The 23,812-nt window shown below is 43.6% G+C and overlaps 1 protein-coding gene across 2 annotated transcripts in view; it reads right to left on the minus strand.

The window, feature by feature from the left end:
* Positions 1–23,812, minus strand: part of NALF1 (NALCN channel auxiliary factor 1) — a 562,186-nt gene that overhangs the window by 14,805 nt on the left and 523,569 nt on the right. For both annotated transcript variants that reach the window (XM_036893794.2, XM_036893797.2), the window contains exon 2: positions 17,755–17,926. In XM_036893794.2, the coding sequence (XP_036749689.2) occupies positions 17,755–17,926 (172 nt within the window). The remainder of the gene's footprint in view (positions 1–17,754; positions 17,927–23,812) is intronic.

Below are 23,812 nucleotides of genomic sequence, written 5' to 3' on the forward strand. Positions count from 1 at the left end.
CAAAAGTCCAGTGTCTCCTGCAGGAGGCAGAGTTCTCCTTAGGGTGAGTATACAGGGATGAAGGAGACAGAATGAGGCTCCCCCCCTCCACTCCCAGAGGTCACGAATAAGAAGGTGCCTCAAATCCATCTCAGTGGCTCATTCCACGTCTTCAGAAAGTAGATCCGTGGACTTCGTGGGCAAGCACCGCCACTGAATATGCACAATGGGGGTGCCGGGCTGGCTCAGACGGGAGCGGAAAGTCTCTAATGCATCAGGGCCTTTCTGATCTTTGCTCTCCCGCTCTCTAGACGTCCCCAATCTGTGATCACCGCAGGGTCCTGTTGCAAGAACAGTTCCCAGCTCTGCTGTGGTCTTTTTGGGACCTGCTCTGAAGGCTCACACAAATCTGGTTCTTTCTGATGACCTGTATCTGTCTTTTTTCCTCTATCGTTTTTTTTTTGTCTCAGTTTTAATAACATTCTACTTTCTAGGTTTTGTTGCTGCTATGAACATATCCCATTTGTAGTTTTTACTGCAATTTTGATAAGATTGAGAGGCAGATGAGAAGCACGCGTGGCTTCAGGTGCTAGCTTGAACCAGAAGTCGCCCCCAAACGTCAATGCGATAGTTTACTCGTTGCCAAAGCAATCATTTGTCGTCATATACTTAAGGTTGCAGAAAACAATTTTTGAAATCAGTGCTTCAACTTTAATATCTCTTCATTTTATAATTCACTACAAGATTGATTTTGCATGAATATAACCTAGGATTTATTTAGAAATAACCTACAAAAATACAAAACCAGCACTGGCAGCCATATTGTGTCCACTTTTTTTTTTAAAAAAGGTAAAAATAAAGTAAAATTAATGATCTCTAGATTGATAATTTTCTAATTGGGCTGGTAAAACAATATAAAATGATATATTTTGAGAGGAAGGGTCACTCCCCCACCCAATATTGGTGTTCTAAATACCCAGCAGGCTGCTCATCTCCAAAAGACCAGTAAGTATTTGTGGCAAGAGTTAGGAAAAAGTGACACCAGTCTCTTTAGAAGGGCCATGTAAGCACTTGATGCTGTAAAGGCCATTCAGAGCTGAAAGCTAACGGCTCATGAGATAGAATATAGAATGCTCTAAAACCTCAAAGTAATACTAAATGAAATACAAACCAAGAGCTCACATTAAATTCAAAGGGGTTCTACAGAGAGTCATCCCTTCATTAAGGCCATAAGCCAAGTTGAGGAATGAACGGGGCCTTTGAAATGTCTTGAAACCAAGCAAAGATTCCCTCAACAATGGGTCCTAATGTTTGCCAGGATTTTACTAGAAGAACAAAGACTGTCTGCAGCCAGAGAGAATATAGTCTAAGCAGAAACCTAACACATGCTGCTAAATATCACATTTCACATTGTTATTTCCCCATTATGTTTACAGGGATATTTTAGTTGTGAAAAATTTATTGTAAGGAAATAGGAGAGAAAGAATAATGGGCAAAGAAAATACTTTCTCACCAAATACATCATGCACTTCTCCCCCCCATCCCTTATGAATCCATTGGAGGGTGCCTTGATGAAAACCTAACAAGATGACTTGGGGGGAAGAAGCCATGTGGGTGTCTGGAGAAGTCAGCACACTGGAGTGCAGCTGTTTGCATCTGCACAAAGCATCAAGACCACGAGGGGTCCGAGGAAGCAGGCCCTGTTGGGGCAGAACAAATTCCTGCTCTCCTGTTCTGTTAAGTTACCAAGTACCTGGGATGCCACATGAAGCGCATTAAGAGTCACCCAAGAAAGGAATAAAAATCTCATTTCCTTCTCTTCAATCATGTGAACCAATCACTGTTGCAAGATGCTCTCATTTTTCCGGTTGGATGGCCCTCACAGATGGGAAGTGTGTTTAAAGAATCTCATAAAGTGCATTTCAAGAATTCAGAGACATCTGCTTAAGTGTATGTATGAATCTACATTACAAGAGGGCGTGAGGAAGTTGGCTCTCTCTCATGGCTGTTTCTGTGATCCCATGTTCAGTGCTAGCTAGACCAACGCCATGGTCCAGAAGCCTCATGAAGAAAACGGTATGGTCCTTGTTAATAATGTTACCTATTATGTTCTATCTCGATTTGTTTTTGTTATTTTTCTCTATGAAATGGCACAGTGGGGCGCACATACTGTAAATCAGTGTCGCCATTTAGTGTATATCCCACAGTCTTTCTTTAATTTGGAAACACTTGGTAACTATGACGCTGCAAAGGAAATATCCTTGGAAACAGGAAACTATATAAATAATCCAGTGGCTGCGGTAGCTCAGTCCATGAGTTGTAATTGAAGAGACAGTTTTGCTAATGCTTTGATCTATCAATGTAGTTAGAATACAACCGACATTTCCTGCTTTTCTTTCTAAAAAGAAAACCAGACTTTCTGTGTAATCACAGAATATGTATAAAATTATCTCAGTGTCTGTGCACACGCATGCATATATAGACACATGCTAATGGTTTCAGGGCATGTAAACACCTTATAAATAGACCCTGACTTCAAAAGTAAGCTTTCTTTTCAATGAGTTGAAGGAAAATTATTTTCCTAATTCGATGTACCAATTTTTGAAACATTAAATGTGAACAAAAACAGTTGTGATTTTAATCAATTGGCTTTAACTCAAAACAAATGCCAAAACATAAGCCTCTGACTCTAAAAAAAAGCAAATATACCAGAGCAGTCTGTGACCCAGATAAGAAAATCAGTCTCAATATTTCAGAGTCAATATTAATTTAACAAAACAGTATTCACTAGAATGATTAGACACCTTTTCTTGTCAGGTTTGAATTGAATTGACTTCTAATAGTTTCCACACTTGAAGAAGGACATTGCAATGAAAATAAAGGAACATAAGGTAATTTTCAGAAAGGAATTATAAAAACATTGGAAGTGACGACGTTGATGGCAGCAAATAGGGGCCTGGCAGGATGCACCACAGGTCCATTTGAAGATTATCACTCAGTAGAACTCATATTTCCATTAAAAATGCAGTTGTATCTCATAGTCACACATATTTTTGACTGAATGAGATTCTGGCAAGCCAGTTGCCACAGGAAATGCCTCAGGGAGCAGTGTATTCATTGTTTATTCTCCTAGTTACAATGCCGGCCAGAGTGGCATCATTATGGGTCATTTCGTCCAATAGGATCTTGAATTATTTCTGTCTTGCACCCCGATTGTTGCCCTCTGGGGTCACTGGTTAACACCTGCCATTGAAGAAACAAGACTCAAGTTTTAACACAATGCAACGGAGTCCAACAATGGTGACAAGTTTGTCAAAGAATGAGTTTGAAGTGATAGAGACACAATTCCAGGAAATTATTACTATTACTTTTTTTAAATAACAGGATTTAACTCTCATTTACAACTTTTATTTGAGACCTAGGATATCTGTTCTTTATAATGACATAGCAGTCTTCTCTCAATAGCTTAGACATCTATCATCTTCCTGCTGATTATATATATTTTTTAAATGTATATGTAGAGGCAACACGATATAAACTGCTCTGCTGAGAGGTGGGGTTCCTTGGTATCTCTCCATTTCACATGTACAGTGTTTGATACGCAATCATTGTACTCCTTATGAGTAAAAGAGTTATTATTAAAAATTCTGTATTTCCCTCAAGATACAGATATGCAATAAAAGGGAAAAAAGACATGGTGACAGAAAGAGAGAGAGAGGTAGGAAGAAAAGATTATATATTAAATTGAGAATTAGACATTAAGAAGCAATATAAAAGAGAAATAAAAAGGATGAATACAAAAAATCCAAATACTAGTATTTAAAGAATTGCAAAGCTAATGATGTATAATTGTTTACTTACACCGTTGAGACACACCCATTCCAATACCCTATCTCTACAAAAGAAGGATAAACAAGTGTAGGACACACTGTTGGGTAGAATCTACGTTTTACAAACTTGCTGAGTTTCAGGCATGCTTTTGCAGATGACCTTTAACCTACTAAGCCCAGTCAGTGAGTTTAAGGAAATAAATCAGGAGTGTTTGGAAAAGTGTGCATGTATGTTCATAATAGCATTTTTTTATCTAACAAAAAATAAAAATGAAAAAAGTCCTGTAATTAGTAAAATAAGTGATTTACAGTATGCTCATATACTGTATTATTATTATTCAAACATTAAATTATGTTATAGATGCATATTTAATGAATCAAAGCACTATTCACAGTATATATAAAATGTTATTTTCCTCTTGGTGATAGATGATTTTGCTTATTTTCTTTTTGCTTATGTGCACTTATTAAATGCTTAAAAATGATTAAGCATACATCTTCTAGTATAAACACAACAATAAATACAATAAATGATACTTCACAGAAGAGATGCAATAGTTTTTTAAGATATTTGGCCAAAGTGGTTAGATTTCCAATGAGATGCCTCTTTAACGCAGCCGACAGCACGGGGCCAGCGTGTACGACGAGGCTGCCTTGAGCTCTCACTCGGCCCTCACCAGCAGAGCCCAGCTGGGAAAGACGTGTGGCTTCTTTGGTCTCCTCGGTGGCAGAGGCATGTAGTGTAGTGGGCAGCTGTTGTCTACCTCAGGGACCATCCCTTACCCCTCTGGGAACAGCACGCAGATTTTGTGGGGGGAATAGCTCTCCTCTGCTCGATTGTGTGGTGCAGGCGAGGCTGACTTCGCCCTTGGACAGGAGGCCGTGGCTGACCTGCGTGGTGCTCGCTGCAGTGATTGCTCAAGTGTGGTCCTGGGGCTAAGTCCAGACTTGTTGGCTGCGGTGCAGGACTTCTGCAAAAACTACTGGGAATGAGGTGATCTTGTCCTGCTGCCATTTATGAACTGAAAGGTTATCGATCTGGAGTTGCTGATGATATCAACTAACAGAGAAAAGCAGGGTTCAGAGATGGGGAGAAAGAGTAAGGCTAGAGGTGGACCCAGAACTGGAGAGAGATCTGTATCCATATCTAAACTCTCCACTAAGTCTATATATTCACGTATCCGTGTATGTCAGCATAGCCATCGTTACCTAATAATCATGCATGCATCCATCTACCTGATGAAAAATCTGCAACACACTCTGACGTTTATCCTGCACTTTTCAATGGCATGAACCAGCAGATCCCCTTTCTGCTTGCACTAGGTTTAGTTGGGTTTTTGCAGGAGCCCTCCCCCTGCACGCTCCTCACAGAGACACGGCGGGGTTTTCTGAGGTGGTGCATGTCACGTGCTTGCCTGAATGCCTCAAGCACTCAAATTAGTAGCCAGAATAATGCTGGGAGCAGTTATTGTAGGAGTGGGAGTGACACAGTAAGGTTGCCTAGACACTATGAATTAAATCTTCATTAGGGATTTTACCTTTGGAAAATAAATTATTTAAATAGGGGAAACATAGTGTCTCTCTTCCCTACACATGTCTGTAAATTTGTAATAACACTCTCCATACTTAATTCCAAGAAAAGTTATGGAGAGAGACTGAATTGTTCCCTTCTCCTCTGCACTGTTAATACCACTGTTAATGCTCTCCACGTAAGGCATCTAGTCTAGCTTTAATTATCTGTTTACTTCTACAGATGAACAAGTATTTCTTAGGTTATAAGCCCCATCTATTAATCCTCTATCACCTGCATCTAGCCCAGTGCCTGAAAGAGATGTATGTAAACGATGCCCAACCCTCTCCCCCAAAGTTGCCCACACCCAAATCCCTAGGACGTACGAAAGTCTGGTTACATGGCAAACAGAAACTAAGGATGTAGATGGAATTAAGGCTGCTTGTTAGATGACCTTAAAATAGGGAGTTTATCCTGGATTATCCGAGTGAGACTAACTTACTCACAAGGGCTCTGAAAATGAAAGGAGGCCAAATTATGGTGAGAGACATGTTGGGTGAAGGACTTGCTCCATGCCTGCTGATTTTGAACATGGAGGAGTGAACCCCAGGCAAGGAATGGGGTGGCTTCTGGAAGGTGGGACCTATCTTCAGCAGACAGCCAGTGAGAAAACAAGAAAGTTTGGCCCTACAACAACAAGGAACTGAATTCTTCCATCGACCTGAATGACCAGGAGCCCGGAGATCCTTCCTCTCGGGCCTCCAGAAGGAACACAGCTTTTGGACACCCGGATTTTAGCCAGGTGAGCTCTATGTCCAACCCCGGACACGGACTGTACAATGACAAGTCTGTGTTGCTTTAAGCCACTAAGTTTGTAGTAATTCATTAAGGCAAAAATAGAAAACTAACGCAAGGGGTGTTCAACAAATTTTCGTTGAATGAATGAAAATGCAGAAGAAAATACTTCAGAGAAAAGGACATAGAATATACTTCTTAAGAGATAAAATATGGGGGAGAAAGAATGCAATTTTATACACATTCACCGCATTTATTCTTAGGCATTTCTCCCCAGGATAGCAGGCATTTCATAAGAGCAGGGAGAGTTTATGACCCCCTGGAGTCAGGCTTGCAATGAGAAAGTCACGACAGAGAGAAGGTTGGCTACTCCAGTTACAAAATAAAGTTCTGGCAAAAAGAAAGGAAGAGAATGGCATGAACTCAGCCAAACAGCAAGCCAGGAGTGCTGGCTCCTACTGCTGGCTGTCCTGGGGACTTGGAAAGCTACTGAACTTCCCTATTCTTTCCTCGTGGGCTAGATTTCGTCACTGGGTTCTCATGTTGGACCAATATGACCGAAGAAAGCCCTGCCTGCCTCTTCACTTGTGCAGACATTTCCAAGCAATCAGTTTATTCACTCTGAGTGTGCCATTCCGTATGCCCAGGTCTCCCTACTAGTCCCAGTTCTCCCTGCCAGTCCCTGGAGCCCATGTGCAGCCCACCTGTGTGAACTGGGTCACCATGAGGGTCCCTTCAGCGGCAAGAGCTCCCGATTTTACATAGGAAGTTCCCCTAGCTATGTGTTCGTGTTGGCTTCTCTTTGAGCTGACTGATGGAGCTCATGATTTTTTAATACAGTTTACGATGTTCCTGATGAAAGCTTCTCCAGGCTTTTAAAAAAGTTATCTCTCTGTGGAAAGAATAATAGAAATGAACATAGACATAAACTGTTCTTTTGGTAAGGATTTAGACTTTGAAAGCTGTCCACAAGTTTAGTAAATGTGTTATATGTTACATTTCCTTCCAACACAATAATTTATTGAGAGTTGGAAAGTTTATTTATTTATTTGACCTCCTCCTCTCCCCACTTTTGCAAAAGACTTTAGTTTTCAGAGCAGTTTTAGGTTCACAAAAGAAAATCAAATTACTGGCCTGTGACCCCTTGGGCAGAGCATGGCAGATGGACGGCGGCTCCACATTCCTTCAAAGGTGATTCATGAAACTTGCAAAAATAATTTCATTGTACAATTTTAAATGATCTGCAATGGCTAATTTGCCTTTTTCTTCCTTTTTGCTCTTTCTATACAATTATTATCCTCTAAATCCTCTTGGCTGAGGTCCTTCATCGCCTTTATAATTTCTTTTTGTTTCCTCTCCTCTAAGCCTCTAGATCTTCTTAAGTAAGAAAAATCTGTCTTCATGTGAGTTAGACATTGCTCTACTCTTGAAAAAATAGAACTGCATGTATCTGTTTTCTTCCAAACCTTGGTAGGCATTGTTCAGAGCTGCCGTAACAAAGTACCAGAGGCCGGGCGGCTTAAGCAGCCCAAGCTCAGGGCCTCACGTTTCTGGAGGCTGAAGTCCAAGGTCAGGGTGCTGGCAGGGTGGGTTTGTACACAGCCGTCTCCTCCCTGGGCCTCTGCGTAATATCTTCTGTCTGTGTGTCCAGATCTCCCCCTTTCACAGGTACACCATTTGGGGATGAATTGTGTTCCCTCAAACTGAGATGTTGAAGCCCTAATTCCTAGGTTTTCAGCACGTGACTGTATTTGGAGAGAGAGTCTTTAAAGAGGTGATTAATTTAAAACAAGGTCCGTAGAGTGGACCCTAAGCCAATGTGAGTGATTTTTGGACATTTGGATGCACAGGGAGACATTCGGGGGCCACAAGCCAAGGAATACCAGGTGAGGGACAACAAGGATGTGGCCCAAGCAGGGAGGGCCCTGGAGAAACCAAGTCTGCCCGCACCTTGACCTTGGACTTCCAGCCTCCAGAGCTGTGAGGACTCCATGTCTGCTGTTTAAACCCCCAGGGCCACAGTATTTTGCTGTGACTGCCCAAGAAAATTGATACACGGACTAATCATTATTGGGTCAGAGCACAACCTGATGAACTCATTTAACCTGACTACCTCCATAAAAGACCCTATTTTCAAATAAGGTCACATTCAGAAGACCTGGGGGTCAGGACTTAAGCGTCTGAATTTGGGAGGGCGGGAGCCACAATTCAACCTATGACACCCAGTCTGGAGCCCATTTAAAATGTAACTTCCGTCAGGGAGATGTCATGCCAGGCATCAGGCTTTGGTGATGTCCAGCGTTCCAGGCTGTGCTGGACAAGCCGGACGCAAGAAGACGGTCTGAGCTCCACCGACACACGCATGATGGGAGGAGGCAATGTGAGAGAAGAAGGCTCTGAAATGAAATGCTGACACTCCTCTTGACTCCAAAGGGGGAACGTTTTGTTGACGTGCCTCTGTCCGCCCTTTTGCGTGAATCCTCATGATGCCACTGCCCCGAGCTCTGCAGGGCATCACTTAACCTCCCAGGTTTCTCCTCGCCTTGCAGGGCATCTCCTGCCTTACGACAGGGACACTGCAGGCTCCTCTGGGTTGCTACCCTTTAATTAATCCATTCCATCTTTGTCTATTGAGCACTAACCCTGGGTCAGAACTGCTGAGCCAGACGCCAGCTCCCAGCAAGACTGGTGGTGATGGGAAAGGCCTCCTAATGCAATGATGGTGCCAAGGGACTAGCCAGGGAAAGACTGGAAGGAAGAGTGTGCCAGGCAGAGGGTCTCGCCAGCAGGTGGCCTCTGGAGTGTCGTTCCAGAGGAGAAGTGCTGGTAAGTGAGGACAGTGGGGTGGGGGGAGCGGGGTGCAAATCCAGGCCCCTGACAGACCTTTGGGACCTCCTTAAGGACAGCAGGACTCAGACGGGGCACCATCCGTGTCCAGAATGGACTGCACGGCAAATGTGTTCCGAACGCTAGATGCACGGATCTGATCCAGCAAGCCCACGTCCACCTGTTGGTGCAGTATTTATCCTACAGATAATGTGCCAGTGTAGGAAATGACACAGCAACAAAAATATTCCTTGCCAAACTGGGTTTAGTAACAGGAGATTCGAAATCACCTCATCAGCTGTCAATTAGAAAGATTATATTATGATAAATCCCTAACTGATAACTGTGGTTGCCCCATGGAGGGGGAAGGGGTTTGCCTAATGTTCACTCAAGAATCTTTTGAACTGTGTGCCATGTGCATGTATTACCGACTCAAAAAGAAGTAAATGCAACTTATTACCATAAGTGTACATAATGTCAGCCTCTGCTGTCCCAGTGACATTGGCGGGGTCATTTGATTTAGGTCCTATTCATGCATGCACTTGGTGGCACCTCCATTTCCACACTAAGAGATGAAGAGCGGGGTATTGGGTGGGGACGGTTAAAATGGGCACCCAGCAGGGGAGATGCCAGTGTGACGTGTGGCAGAGGTCACACTACAAGAGGGAAGACAGTTACTGAGACCTACTGTCTTCATATCCAGTTCCAAAAACCTGGCCTTCAACATACAATACTTTTAGTAAAAATGTTTATTTTATTTACTCACAAGCAATATACCAGACCTTGGCAGCGATCTGACACAATGATTTTTGGCTCTACACGGTTCACAGCGGACTCTACATTTTTAAACGGTCTTTGTAAGGAGATTTCATGATGCAATAAGCAATAGATCTTATCTCAGGGCAATTACTTCTCTTGTGATAGGAATTATTTTAATTTCCCTCGAGATGTTTGTTCCCAAAGCTGGCGGAGGAAGCTGGGCTTCCCGGGGCTTCCCAAAGGCACACACACGACGCGCACACACGACGCACACACACGACGCACGCCTGAATCACAGCGAGGGTCCGGAGTCCACCTGGCGAAGCTTCTCTTCCCCCTCGGGTAATGGAAGTCCGGTGACGGGGGCGCATCGGTGAGGGCGACCAGCAGCCCCACACGCACAGCAGGGAAGACTGGCTGGTGAAATCACTGTGCTTTCCAAACTCTCTGTGCTTGATCTGACCACCCTTTTGACAATATAAACTGGTCAAAAAAGAGACAATTAAATCACACTTGGAACTGGCAGGCAATGCAACTAGCAAGGGAATTAAAGGCATTAAAACTGTTGTCTTAAAAAAGCATTTTATAAGTTCTTTTCTTTTTTTCTCAGCTGGGCTTTGTATTTCAAGCTTTCATTTTGGGAGGTTACACGTTGATCCCATCTGTGCTGCCTTTCTGAAACTGGACTCACTCCTTTTTTTTTTTTTGGAATTGCCTTTAAAGCTAACTTTAGAGCCATGTTTAAAAAATGATTTTCAATTTTTAAATATAAAATATTTTTTATTATTATCTACATTACTTGTGAAATGTAGCTCTTTTAATTATATGTATACATAAATTACATATGTGAATTATATGTATAAATTCATTATTTATATGGCTATATATCTGCATGTGTACACTCATACCCATTTGGAAAAATCTCTCAAAGCACAAAGAGAATGCTGCAGAATATGAACATTATTTCCAAAGACAATTTTAAAAATTATTTTGAACAATGACTGCATCATGGATATAAATTTGAGCTTCTAAATTGCACTACTTTGAAGAACACTGTACATTCAAAACACGTCCTAATATTCTTCTTATAAGGCGTAGACATGATTATCTGATAAATTAGAAATTAATGATTAACAACAACCATCTCATCTGGTAATTTCAAGGCAAACCACCAAAAAATAAAACCGCCAAAAACCCAAGATTTTTAAATTGAGGAAAATTGGTTCATTTTCCCATTGTGGTATTTATCTAATGCATCATTTCCTCATGGGACACGAACATACATTTATGACCAAATACAAAAGAGAAGGCCATTTAGATTCATGATTACTAATTATGCAAGCATTTTAGAAATTTTGGTTCTTTGTTCTTTACCCTTCATGCCGATGCAGGTGCATGTCTGTATGTGTGCCATCTAAAAACACTGCCGACTAACCTGACTGGAAAAGTTAGCCATCTAAACACAACATTTCCACAAAAATTCCAGTGATCCTGACAGTTTCAACAAGAAAACAATGTTGTAGGCAGAATACTTGCAGCATTCATCTCTGCGATGTGAGATTTGATGTGAAAGAAGGACGTGCTTGTTGAACTGTGGAAGACAGCCTGGCATGGACCGCAGGCCACAGGTGGCTTCTCTTCCACCTTCCGGTGGACCCTCCCCAGGTGCACTGCAGTGGGAAGCCCTTGCTTCCAGGCTAATCTCAGGATGGACTGGTTGTTCCCTGTTACACAAGAGGTACAAACACTGGACTAATAGCCAGGAGGGGTGGATCTATTCTGTTTCCATAATATTAGGCTGGGAGGCCAGGATCTGTTTAGTCTTACATAAAAGCAACATCAGACAGGATGACTTCTGCATTTTAGGCCTGTTCTCAAGTGGACTGAATCTGGAATCATGTGACATAACAGCGATGTCCAAGCAGATCAGTGTCCAGAACCACTACAAGTGGGATAAATGCCTCACACAGATGTTCTTGCGGACAAAGCAGGTAAATACCTTCACTGAGTAAGATTCCAGCCGCTGTGGGAAATCCCTGTCTGCCCAGAGCTCTCCTCCCTGAGCGGGCTTTCCAGAATCAGCGCGTGTCCTCAGCTTTACTGCGTCACCTGCTGCACGGCGGCTCTGGGCACTTCTGAGTCCTGTTGGTCACGTGGCGCTCTGGGGACCTTAGGGTGATGGGTGTCTTGTCTCACCCCTCCTCGCTCCAGGAATGAGCTCTAAACATTTCATTTAACTTCCACTGGAGCACAGACTGACCAACTCACGGCCAGGCACCTGGCACCATCCCTCTGTTAGGGTAGCACTCAAGCTGTGGCTTGAGCAAAGGGTGTCCGTCCCTCCTTGTTCAGAGAGGACTGGACATGTCTGCCAGACACAGTGAGGGTTACATCTGCTACAGGTTAGCAGGCAGTTGTGCGCCACTGTCACTGGGACCTCCAGGGAGCTCACAGAGGCCAGCTTTCTGCTTCTTAGGCGAAGCCGGAGGTAGATGAGTTCATCCACAAGTTCCTCCTGCTTTCTAGTGAGGATCGTCCAAGCAGCAGACATCTGTGCTCCCCCAACACAGACAGGCGTGATGGCACTTGGCCCTTCATGCTGGGCCAGAGATGGTCCCCACCTACCTGAGGACTCAGCTCTCAACAACCCGGTGCACTGAGGATCCAGATGTCCCATTTTAAGCCCCTTGGAGAAATGAGGAAAGCGAAACCCAGTGGTGTGACTTTGCAAAATTCAAAGCAGCTGGCAGAATCCAGACACCCCCAACCTCTGCCCCAGTGTGTTTGCCCTGTATTAGTCGCACTGTCCAAGGTGAACTTGAGCTCTTGGGAATCAATGGTGGGATCAGGGAAGACAATCTTACGTGTGAAGACCTGAACTAAATGTAGGAAGATGAATAAGCATCAAAAAGTATAATGTTTTAAGGGAAGAAGAGCCCCAAGCACACGAAGTTAAGACATTCAACTTAGAGCATTTTGTATAACCCAGACTTACATTTCGTGATTCTGTCCCGGTCATATCATCTCTGTTCACATTTCTCTTTTGGCGAAAATTTTTATCTGTTAATTAAATGACTTTGTATGGCATCACGTTGTGTCCTCTACTAACGTGGCATTTCATTATTCTTACAGATCTATGTCCCACCCCATTCCCTGCATTTTAGAAAATAATGAAATGTATTCACACACGGGGAAAAATAGGAAACAATTCAAACAGCATAGATGTACAAATGAAAATCTATGGGTTGCGCAGAGATTTTTCTATAAAATAGTCCGTTAAGGAGAAAATCTTTGTTGTTATCTTAAAAATCCTTACTGAACTCCCTTGTCTTGCCATAACTTGATTTTGGAAATGATCTTCCGCCGTTGTGCACTCTCTCATGCGAATTATGAGACACACAACATTAAAACAGTCCTTTCTAATTCAAACAATATGCATCTCAAAGTACTTTTCCCCCTTTTCCTCTGAAAAGAAGGGATCATTTAACTTCTCTTGCCAGGCGGCAATCAGTAGCACCGGCGCGCCACCAGGGGGCGCCCGCCCCCCATCACTCAATGTCACCGCAGCGACAGGCGCAGCCCCAGCCTTTCCCCGGGGACGAAAACATAATTTTATTGTTGAAACATGAAATGCAGGATTTACATAGAATTCTCAAGATATGTTTTCTCTCCATTGTCAGTAACCCCCAGCAGACTCTCACTTTTTTTTTTCTTTCCGTAATTTATGAACAAGGGAGCCGCAGATCCTGCAGCTTGTTTTATCCATCCATCAAAGGGAAATTCTCCCAATGCTTGTTGCCATGGCACCCGCAGCCGGGGTACCTGCCACTTCGTTTCCTCGCTGCTGGCTCACTCCTACAGGTAACAATCCAGGCGTTCTCTAGGGGATTCTAGAACAAGGTGAGGCGGCGTGAGGAGGGGAAACCCGCATAATTACAGGTGGTGGGCTGACATCCTGGGATCCATGAACGACTCCACCCCCTCACGTTAACGATGAAGAAACAGTTTCTAAAACAGCAGTGCATCAGGGGAGCCGAGCTGGGGAACAGAACCCACCTTGGCAAATGTTAGCTCAATAATGACTAAGATCAGATGACAGGTTTCCCCTGACAGCACCTCAGAATTTCTCCCTAATTAATTTTTCAAATACTCCTTCAGTAAAGTGTCAGTTTTATTCTTTAAGAGAAAAACACACATACAAGAAAGATCTCAGAGAAGGTGTCTTTTCTTCATCTCCTAAAACAGAAATGGAATTAAACATATAAGGAGGTGCCCTTCCTGTCCCCTGGGTTTGTGCTGAGAACTTTAGGTCATGACCCTCTGTGACGTCCTCCATCAAAGACATCAGATGACAAGAGACATGCATTCTCAGATGTTTCATTTTTTTCCCCATCAGTTACAAGCTTAGTAAGATAGACACACGAAGTAGCAGATGATCAAAACATGAAAATGTAAAAACCCTTACAGGACATGGGTAAGGAAGTATTGTGAGGAAATGCACTAAAGATTCAATCTGTTGACTGTTACTGACATTCCACCTAACTCCTGATTATTTAAAGGCAGTCCATGTGTTCTGAACCGCTGGAATGGCTCACTGAACCCAAAGCCTGCGATGCATTTTTTTGTGAATGATAGGAATTCTAAGCATTGGTAAATACCTAATAAAAGCTGGTATGGGAGGAAGAGCAGGGCATCTTACAGCTCCTCATTTCTGAAAGGCTGGATGTAGAGGACTGCAAAGAGGTCGTCGCCACATCCCTGTTTTGTCACCATGGAGAAGAGCCTTGAGCAAAATCAATCCTCACCCAGACAGCACCCAGCAAAGAGCTGTATGTGTTTACAATATTTTTTTTTGAGTTTGATTCTTATAAGGAATCTCTGTCTTTCTGGAATCTGTGAATTGGATGTATTTCCAAGAGTAGGGAGACCACTATAATCAAATGTGTTGAATTTGAAGGAAACTCCAGCTTTTCATTCAACTTCTGATGATAAGGGATTACTCTTTTCGGTATATGAAATGGAAGTGAAACCACGTATTACATTTTTAAAAATTTAAAAATTACTGGAGGCAAGACTAAGACTAACCTACTTGGTGAATTCCTCTTGAAAGAATGGTGTTTAGTGATGGTCATTGTATCTATTTCAACGAGGATGCAGTCCAACAGATCTGCTCTGACCTGAGAACAGAAGTTGGGAAGTTGCCATGAGCCACCATCCCAGGCAGATGTAGCTTATCTGCAGCCAACTGGGAAACTAGGAAAAATGACCCTATGTCTTTACTACCTTTAGTCTAATTCTGCCTGAGCACAATTCATTCAGAATGCAGAAAGGCACCCAAAATGACTCCCACACACACTATTTCAAAGGTGAGTTATCAAAGATGGAAGTGGATCTGCATTTCCATCTATAGGAGACGGGCCTCCAAAAATTGTGTGACATGTTTGGGAACAAATGCTGTACATATGGAAGTCCTACTGATTTCCCGGGAAGTGTGACAAGCCACTTGACACCATAGGTTGGACCAGTGGTTGCTGAGAGCTGTCCTCTGGGCTAATTTCTTCCCAGAAGAGCAGTATCTGGGGGACGTGTTTGAGACGCTCGCCAGCAGTGACAAGTCAGCAAGAGATTAGCGTGAGTAGCATCACTAGAAAGAGCTCTTGTTCAGGTTCTACAGCAGAGCTCAAGGGACGCCTGAGAGAGAACGTGGGAAATGACGGCTGCTGGTTATCCAGGGAGGTGAGACTTCTTCAAGGAGGCCTGGGTCACGCCCTAGAGAAGAGGATCAATCTGAAAAGTAGTCCCAAAATTCTTGATTGCCCAAAATTCTTACAGAACCTTAGAGTAAAATACCCTCAGAATGTGTTCTGCACAGTTTTGAGTTTAGAAATGATAGAAACATGAAATCAGCTCAGTATTGACAGAAGAGTTAGGTCCCCAAATACTCGGTGATGAGATTCTCCCAGAAAGCTTCTGGCGGCCGTGGCATTTCCCTCTGCACCCAACGACAAGTCGCCTGGTTTCCTGTCTCTTCTCCTTAATGATGCAGTTATGGCTGTGAAAAAGCTGATTTTACAAAACTCAAAGACAATTAGTAATCCCATGCCGTGCAGGAAGATTAATCCCATCTTAGCTTTCCGACGGCCTCAAAGGATACAAGGAAGGGGACAAATATTCAAACCTACGCACATACAGATGAAAGGCCAGGAAACATGAGAAGGCAGAGAAAGACAGAGACCTCACCGTTCGTGGGGGAAGCTGTCTGCTCTGAGAACCTGGGGAAAGCGACCAACCGGCTCCCGGAGAAAAGCTATTTGCATGTGAACGAACAAACATTCATTCAGCCTGTACATAAAATGCTGCGAATTTCTCTAAAGTCCTAAAATCATGGATGCCTCACTGACTCCCGAGTCAAGAGGTGAAGGACTTATCTTGATGACCATTTACTGAGGTTTTTGTGAAAGCCAGATAGAGTACTAGCCTGTGTTTGCTGAATTTTGACTCAGATTCAAGGGAAGAAGATTAATGTATTTCTCCTTCCCTCCCTCCCTTCCCCTTGCCTGCATTCTCTCTCTCTCTCTCTCTCCCTCTCACTTACTCTTGCTGTCTTCCCACTGGAGAGGAACTACGTGAAAAATGACCTTAGCATCAAATCAGCAGAATAATAAAAATCACTGGCAAATCATTTTATAGCCTACAAATTACTTCTTTATGTGCAATGGCTCTTGCTTTTTGATGACGTATCTAAGTGCTTCTCCTTTATCTGTAATCCTCATAGCAAACATGCATGGCGGACATTGCTATTCCTAATTTATTAATAGGGAGATGGTGGCTCAGAAAGACTGCACGATAGAAATAGGACAAAGGCCCATGTCTCCTAACCTCCAGCCAGGTGCTCTTCCTGCAAGACTGGGCAGCACAAGAATTGCTCATTCGGTTGTTCAGGCAGATTCTTACAGGAGGAAGTTGGTGAACTCTCTTGATGGCTTATCACTTAGCACAGTAGGGCTAAATGGATAAACATGTGAAAAGGGGATCTAGAAATAATTTGATAAAACTTTCATGTTGACCGTCTCAATATGTCACCCCATCTTAGAGGGGTTTCATAATGTCTAATATAAGAAAGGTTTCATGTTTCTTGAGACTTACGATAGTTTTTATTCTGAAAACTTGGAAACTGAACTATAACTCAAGAATCTAGTTTCAAAACCGCTGCATAGCCCTTTGTTTACTGAGTGGGAACACAGAACATCTCTGACGATCACTTCTCCAGGGCAGTGTCCAGACCTCATGTGCCCACTCGTCATTTATGTTAAAAAAAATCTACTCTCATCCTTTCCATCATATTCGGTGTCTAACTTATGTAATGCTTCTAAATACCCAGAAACTGAAGGCTGATATTCTAAATACCCAGAAACTGAAGGCTGATATTCTAAATACCCAGAAACTGAAGGTTTTTCCCAGTCGAAATCATTTGCTGAAAGAAGTAAACATTTGTAATGAGCAATATGATAAAAATTACATCTGGTCTTTACTGTGCAGTTAATACACTCACATGCGTGCCCATGGATAACTTAGGTGGACATTTCTTTATGCTCTTGACACTTATTTAAAATAAAGTAACCTAACAGTTCTTAGAAAATGGACATAGGGATATAAGCTTGTGACCAGTTTGAAAAAGAATCCTAATTTCACTGGCCTGATCCTATCCTCTGTTCTTATGCTATGCGAAGAGAATGCGGGCAGAACCCAATTGCTCTAAGTCACATTAAGTGCACCCAAGGAGTGCTACCATTTTCCCCTCAGATCGATCCTTTTACAAAGTTAGTGATATGGTCACAGGTAAGTCTAGCTTAGCCACAGGTTAGGTGGCATTTCCTGAGCAAGTTCTTTCGGGGCACCTATGAAGGAAAGCGTAGAGGATACCGTCTGTCTCTCCAAGGTTACCTCAGGGGAAGCGAAGGAACATCACACAAGGAAGACAGGCCTCCACCTTTTGATGCCTTTTACTGACGTAGCATCAGAAGACTGGGTGGCAAGCCCGGCCCTGCTCTGTACCTGTGCAGATGAAACTGGAGAGTCCCCCGTAGATGACGTCGTCGTTGTCGGGCAATATAAACGGACACCTCGTCTGAACCTCCAAACAGTACTGCTTGCAAGGAATTGTCTTTCTGCAGTTAAACTGTGCCACTTCAAAGTACTGGGAACACAGCCAGGCTTTGTAGACAATCTGAAAAAAGACAAGAATCAAAAATGGGGAGGGTGACAACAGTTCTGACTCTGCACAGGACGTGCTGTACTGGGAGAAGCATGCTGTGGTTTCAAGGGGACGGCAGGAAAACCCATTTATGCAAGGCCCGCTGCAAGCGATAAAAATGTAGCCACAAAAGTCTGTTCAAGGGAGCAAAACATTACTTGACTGAGCTCTTAAGGGAATGCAAAGGCAATATGGGATTTGATTTGATGTAGCTCATTTGAAAAGCAGTCCAGCACAGCAGGTCCTGAAGTTTCAAAATCCAGAGATAAGTGAAGTAAAGGAAATCGCCGACTGGTCCCTATGCTGTAGCTGCATTCACTGCGGAGTGCGTGGTGGGTCGGTTCTGAGCATCGGGTCCCTCCAGCCCTGCCTGCAATGGCCTCTAGATGGCGCCCAGCCTCTGCTATGCTGGCTCCCCGCCGCCGGGCAGAGCCTGAACCCCAGCAGCACAGAAGGACTGGCGGGGGGCATTTACATTGATGACTCATGTCAAATGTCCAAAAGTCTGGGAACACCCAGCCTAGGTCAGAAATAACACGCACGGTGCCGTGGAAGGAAACCCCCTCAGAACCACGGCTTAGCCCTTTGAGATGCTGTGTGATCCACACGAACATGGGTGAAGTGTTTATTTAATTTAATAAAATGGCAAAGGACTATGACTTTATTTCTCTCTTTGTTTTTGGTAACTATTTAAGAAAATTAATATTGAAAAAATACCCTTTTCTAATATAAGGAAATAAGCTGCATCTAAATCAAATAAAACACTAACAAAAGCCCCCATCTACAGTATCTATCACAGCAGTTCAGGGGTTTCCCAATGAGGTTAATAGTCATGTAAGATTCCTTCAGCTATGTCTTACCTAGAGAAACAAACGGCTTACCTACACTAGTACTGTAAACACGTGACAATAACAGCGAGGAGAGTCAGTGCTTATCAGCTTCATACTCTGTTCTGAGTACATTACATGCTTTCCCCCTTTAATTCTCAGCACACACTTAGAAGGTAACTAGTAGTCATGCTTTGCATAGGAATAATAATAAAGAATAGAAGTAAATGGAAAATCCAGAATTCAAACCCACGTTCTGTAAGATTCCAAATCCTGCATGCATTCTTCATAACTGTGCTGTTTAATCTCAAAACACTTTTTAAGAACTTATGAAATTCCACGGGAATTGGCCGGTAAGTCTGAAGTCAGCACGGAATTGCATGTCCATTTGGTGTAAGGAAGATTGTATTGAATTCTGATTCATAACTTTTTATTATCAAATGAAGCTTTATTCTTTGGTCAATGGTACCTCAGTGGAGGTAAAATGGGATACAGTGAATTTGAATATAATTATAGATATCTCAGAGTAATTTATTTTCTGTCATTAATGGCTCCTAATCAACATATAACTTGATGAGAAAATATACAAGTAATTAGTACTCCTCTTGGTGTTTGAATAGGTCTTACTGTAAGAGTGCACACCGGAAGTGGGCTGGGTGGCTGGGTGTGGGCCCTGGAGGCAGGAGTGGGGGCTGGGGGGGCAGTGCTGTTATGCAGTCAGAGGGAGGCTCAAAGCCACCACGTAAGAAAGAAGAGCAAAGTGGTTTCCTAACCATACTTTGGAAGAGCTGAAGATAATTTGCAAAGTACCATTGGAATTTGTGTAGTATATAGTATGTTTATGTAATGTATACACTATGCATAATAGATAGTATGATGCATGACGTCTGTGGGAAATAAGCACATCTTTTTTGCAATCGGTCCCCTTAGCATTGGGGCAACTGCAATGGGTCCGTTTTTATTCTGGGTCCTTAAATGCTATTTCAGCTATATTTCCTCTGCAAATTTTGGCTTAAAAACTCGGTAAGTCCTCAAGGCAGCTTTTATAAATGTCAGGTAGTAGCTATAAGGAACAGTGGTGGCGATGTGCAGAGCCGCCAGCAGAATTCTGATGGTCCACAGGGCTCGAAACCCATCCCAGCCAAGTGTCACTGCATCCTCAGCCCTTAGGATCCCACTCCTGGACTTCTGAAATGCAATGGAGGAATCTGCATGTGAGTCTTTAACACTGTCTAAAATTTTAGTTCTAGGAATGGAACATGTCAGAAAGCAATCAGAACAGTTTCATGGGCAGATAAAGAAAGCTGAGGTCCTCACCGTCTTTGGCACTGGAGGGAACTGCTGCCATGTGCTGATGGCCAATAGCTTTTTTAAGTGAAGTAAGGGAATAAAGACGAGAGGGAAAACAGGTAATCACTGGCATGGTGTGGAGAGGGGCTTTCTTGCCAGAAGAGACATAAAATGGGCTGTCTTGTGAGGTACTGAGTTCTCTGTAACTGGAAAATTCAAATAGAGTTAAGATAACTCTTGCCAATATGTTGCCGGGAGGATTCTTGTTAGGGAAGAGAGAAAGAAATGGCTCAGAGATACTTTCCAAGACCCTTTCGGAATTCTTGAGGGAGGGAGTTGAGAAAGTTAGATGATTTGCAGTGGCACAAAGCTAAAGAAACAAGATGATTGGTTTTTTAAAGTACTGATGGATTTCAAACAAAAGCATGTGATTAAAAAAGCACACTAGTCCTCCTTCACAATAACTCTGCGGTATGAGGAAGGCGGGCCGTGTAGTTTAGACTGGCTTCGCCTTCTCCTACAGAGAGAAATATTAGGAATTGCTTTTCTACATGTCACTAAATAGTATGCATGACTATATGATGCTGCACAATAATTTTGGAAAGAAGTGAAAACACATGTAAGGTCTCTGGTGACAAATTAATTATTCAACAACATCCACTCACATTCCTCACTGAGGGCTTGGACATTGTTCTGTCTCTGGAAGTAATACCTGCTAGGTAACTGTGCTCCTGAAGGACATCTCACCTGATCCTCTCACCCACATGCTCACCTCCATCTGCGTCCTGTGGAAATGATGACTAAACATACGGAACTTGGCTTGACAGCCGCCCTCTGTACACTAAATGGGAAATATTCTCCAGTTAGAGTCTAGAAAAGGAACAGACTAAATTATTAAAGTGGGTAAAGGAGAATGCTGTTTTTCTTAATTTTGGGGTAAGGATTTTCTCTTTTTCTCCCAAAGCATTTTCTCCCCTGTTATTTTTTCCCATGAAATCCTGAGATGCGTTGCGGAACTATTTTACAAAGAAAGAAACTGAGCTACAGAGGGACTGTAGTAGCAAAGGAATGGAATTCAGGTCTTGCCAACTAGCCCAGCCCTTTTCCACTGGGAACACTGGCAGCTGTGACTCAGCTGAGAGGAGCAGGAGGTGAGGAGGGGGTGAAACCCTGTGGGTCTCTGGAGTCGTGGGCATGGCCTCCTGGAGCAGAAAGGCCCTGGACACTGGCCGGCTGAGCCTCTCATTTTAAGGTGACAACCAGGGCCTGGAAAGGTGGCGGCTGACGCCAGCCCCTAATCCCTGACTTCCAGGCCACTGTCTTAGGAACACCCCACATTATTTGGAAGCTATCCACCAAGTACAGTTCATTTCTTATTTGTTTCTCACATACATTTTTTTTTTTTTTTTTGCAAGTGACTTCATTTCAAAGCTGCACCTTTGGGGCATTCCCTTGGGATTCTGCGCCGCGGCTGTAACGAGCCCCCTCCCGCCCCCCCGGCTGACTTCTGGGTCTCCTGTGCCTACCGCCTGGGGTTCGTGGGCTTGTTTGGAGGTGTGAGTGGGATGGCACAGGGTCAGGGGAGGAGGAGCAATCCACGGGAGCTGTGGTCTACTGAGCTCATGTCCAGACTCGCGATCAGAACTGATTTAAAAAGAATTTCTGCCTTCAGCCAAGTTTGTGTTGCAATGATACAAACACAGTTGCATTGAAAATCTCGAGAGTTAGAGGGAGGGTCCTATGTCTGCTCCCTGATTATGGGAAGCCATGTTAAGCTATGGAACTTGGGGAGGGAATTCTTTATGTGGATGTAAGGATGGGCCTGACATAATCACCGTTTGGCAAACGAGTCCCTCAAGGTCACGGTTAATGGGACTGCCGTCATAAAACGCTGCCAGCTGGTACCAGTTCAGGCCCTCACCCCCTCTCTTGCTTCTGGACATTCCACTCGGCTATGGCTAATCTTGTGCTGTAGCCAAAATGCCTAATATTAATATTTTTCCAATGGAAGTTGAGATCCTCATTTCTCTTAAATATGCTTACCTCCTTACCCCCAAATCCACATCTGTGATTTAGAGCTTGGTAGCAGATTTATATTGCAAATATATGTTAGCCTGCTGAACCAAAATAGCCTGTTGGTCACACTTTTTTATTCTTAAGAAAAATGTCAGGTATTGAAAATGGTTATCATCTTTGTATTAGAAATGTCAAAAAGTTGCTTTCCCTTTTTCCCCAAGCACTGGTAAGGATCAGCTCCCTTTACATTTTAACATGTGTTTATACATTTTATTACATCCTTTTCTGTCGGCTCTCGTGCATTAGTGGCCTAAGTTTTGAGCATGTGGGGGTGAAATAATTGGTTATGTAAGCAATAGTCTGCCATAGTAACTGCCTCAGGCTAATGCGCTTTGATGCATAACGCATGCTGGCACAACTATAAATGGAGGTGGAAGTCAAAACAAATTTTCACATTCATATATCTGAATGTCTTCTTTCTTCAATATCTGTGTCTGTGGTTAAAACACATTGCACCCACAAATTGGAAATACTAATGTATTTTCAGAGGAAGCAAAAAAAAATTGTTATCTAAGGATGAGCTAAATCGTCTGGGGAGATTAAGAGGTGGACAGTGTCCTGAGCCAGGTGCCCTGACCCACCAAAGACCCACACAGCAGCACACCTTGTGCTCCAGGGCAGTGTCTCTCGGCTCCATTTTCTGAATAAAATGCAAATGTATGCCTAGTTTCTGTTGTTGCCCCACTTTGGAATCCTGTTGTAACACTCGGTCTGTTCCCCTGAGCTTACAAATGCTCCCGGCTTCCTGGCGCTGCCCTGCACGTTCACGTCCACCCAAACCTTCCTGCCATTGCACCAGGGCCCTCGGCCAGTCCCGCAGCAGAGGCAATCGGTCTGCTGGTCAGCATGGCGTTGTGACAATCTACAGACCCATACGTGCTGGAAAAGATGAGGAAAAGCAAGATCACCACCGAGCTTTCTCAAGTAGGGGATGTTTCATCCAAAGATGGCTTGGGGTGAGGCCCAGAAGCAATGGAAGCCAGGGAAGCATCTGTCAGTGTGTGTCCAGCGCTGTCCGGGAACACGAAGCCAGGTCATTCTCTTCTCCCACTCGCTCCTCAGTGAAGCCCGTCCCACGTTGTCCCAAACTCTCCACAGAAACTCTCCTTTCTAAACACCTTGGCCCCTCTGCTGATAAACCCAGCTGCTAAAATCTGTAATTTTCTTATTTGACCTCTTGGCAGCAAAGATCACTGCTGATTAAGCAACCTCCTGAGAGGCCAGGGCCCCATGGCAGGACACCGTCCATCCCACTGGGCTTCCCATTGCCCCTTGGCCGCGCCTTCCCCCCTCGCTGCTTGTTCTGTCGGGTTGTTACGGGCTGTGCCTTCTGCCCCTCCCCTAAATGTTGCCGTCCCTTAGGCTTCTGTTTTAATTGATTTCTCCACATCGTTCGGGGGCAATCACCCACTCTCATGATTCATCGTCCTCTTTGAAAGGGTGGAGCCTGAATCTTTATTTTCGATGCACCTGTCTCCCTCTGGGTATCTCATCTGTCTATAAAGTATCTCCTATGTGCCTCCATTTCAGGCTTTAGCATCTCAGTCCCTACATAAGTCCAGAGTGAAAGCTGGCATCTTCTCTTCTGGGAGAAGCCAGATGGGAGCAATCCGGAGGTGCCCCAGTGTCGCTCTGTCCCCCCCACAGTGTGCTCACTGAGCCCCAG

The sequence above is a fragment of the Manis pentadactyla genome, chromosome 17, assembly GCF_030020395.1.
Source record: "Manis pentadactyla isolate mManPen7 chromosome 17, mManPen7.hap1, whole genome shotgun sequence".
Classification (NCBI taxonomy): domain Eukaryota; kingdom Metazoa; phylum Chordata; class Mammalia; order Pholidota; family Manidae; genus Manis; species Manis pentadactyla.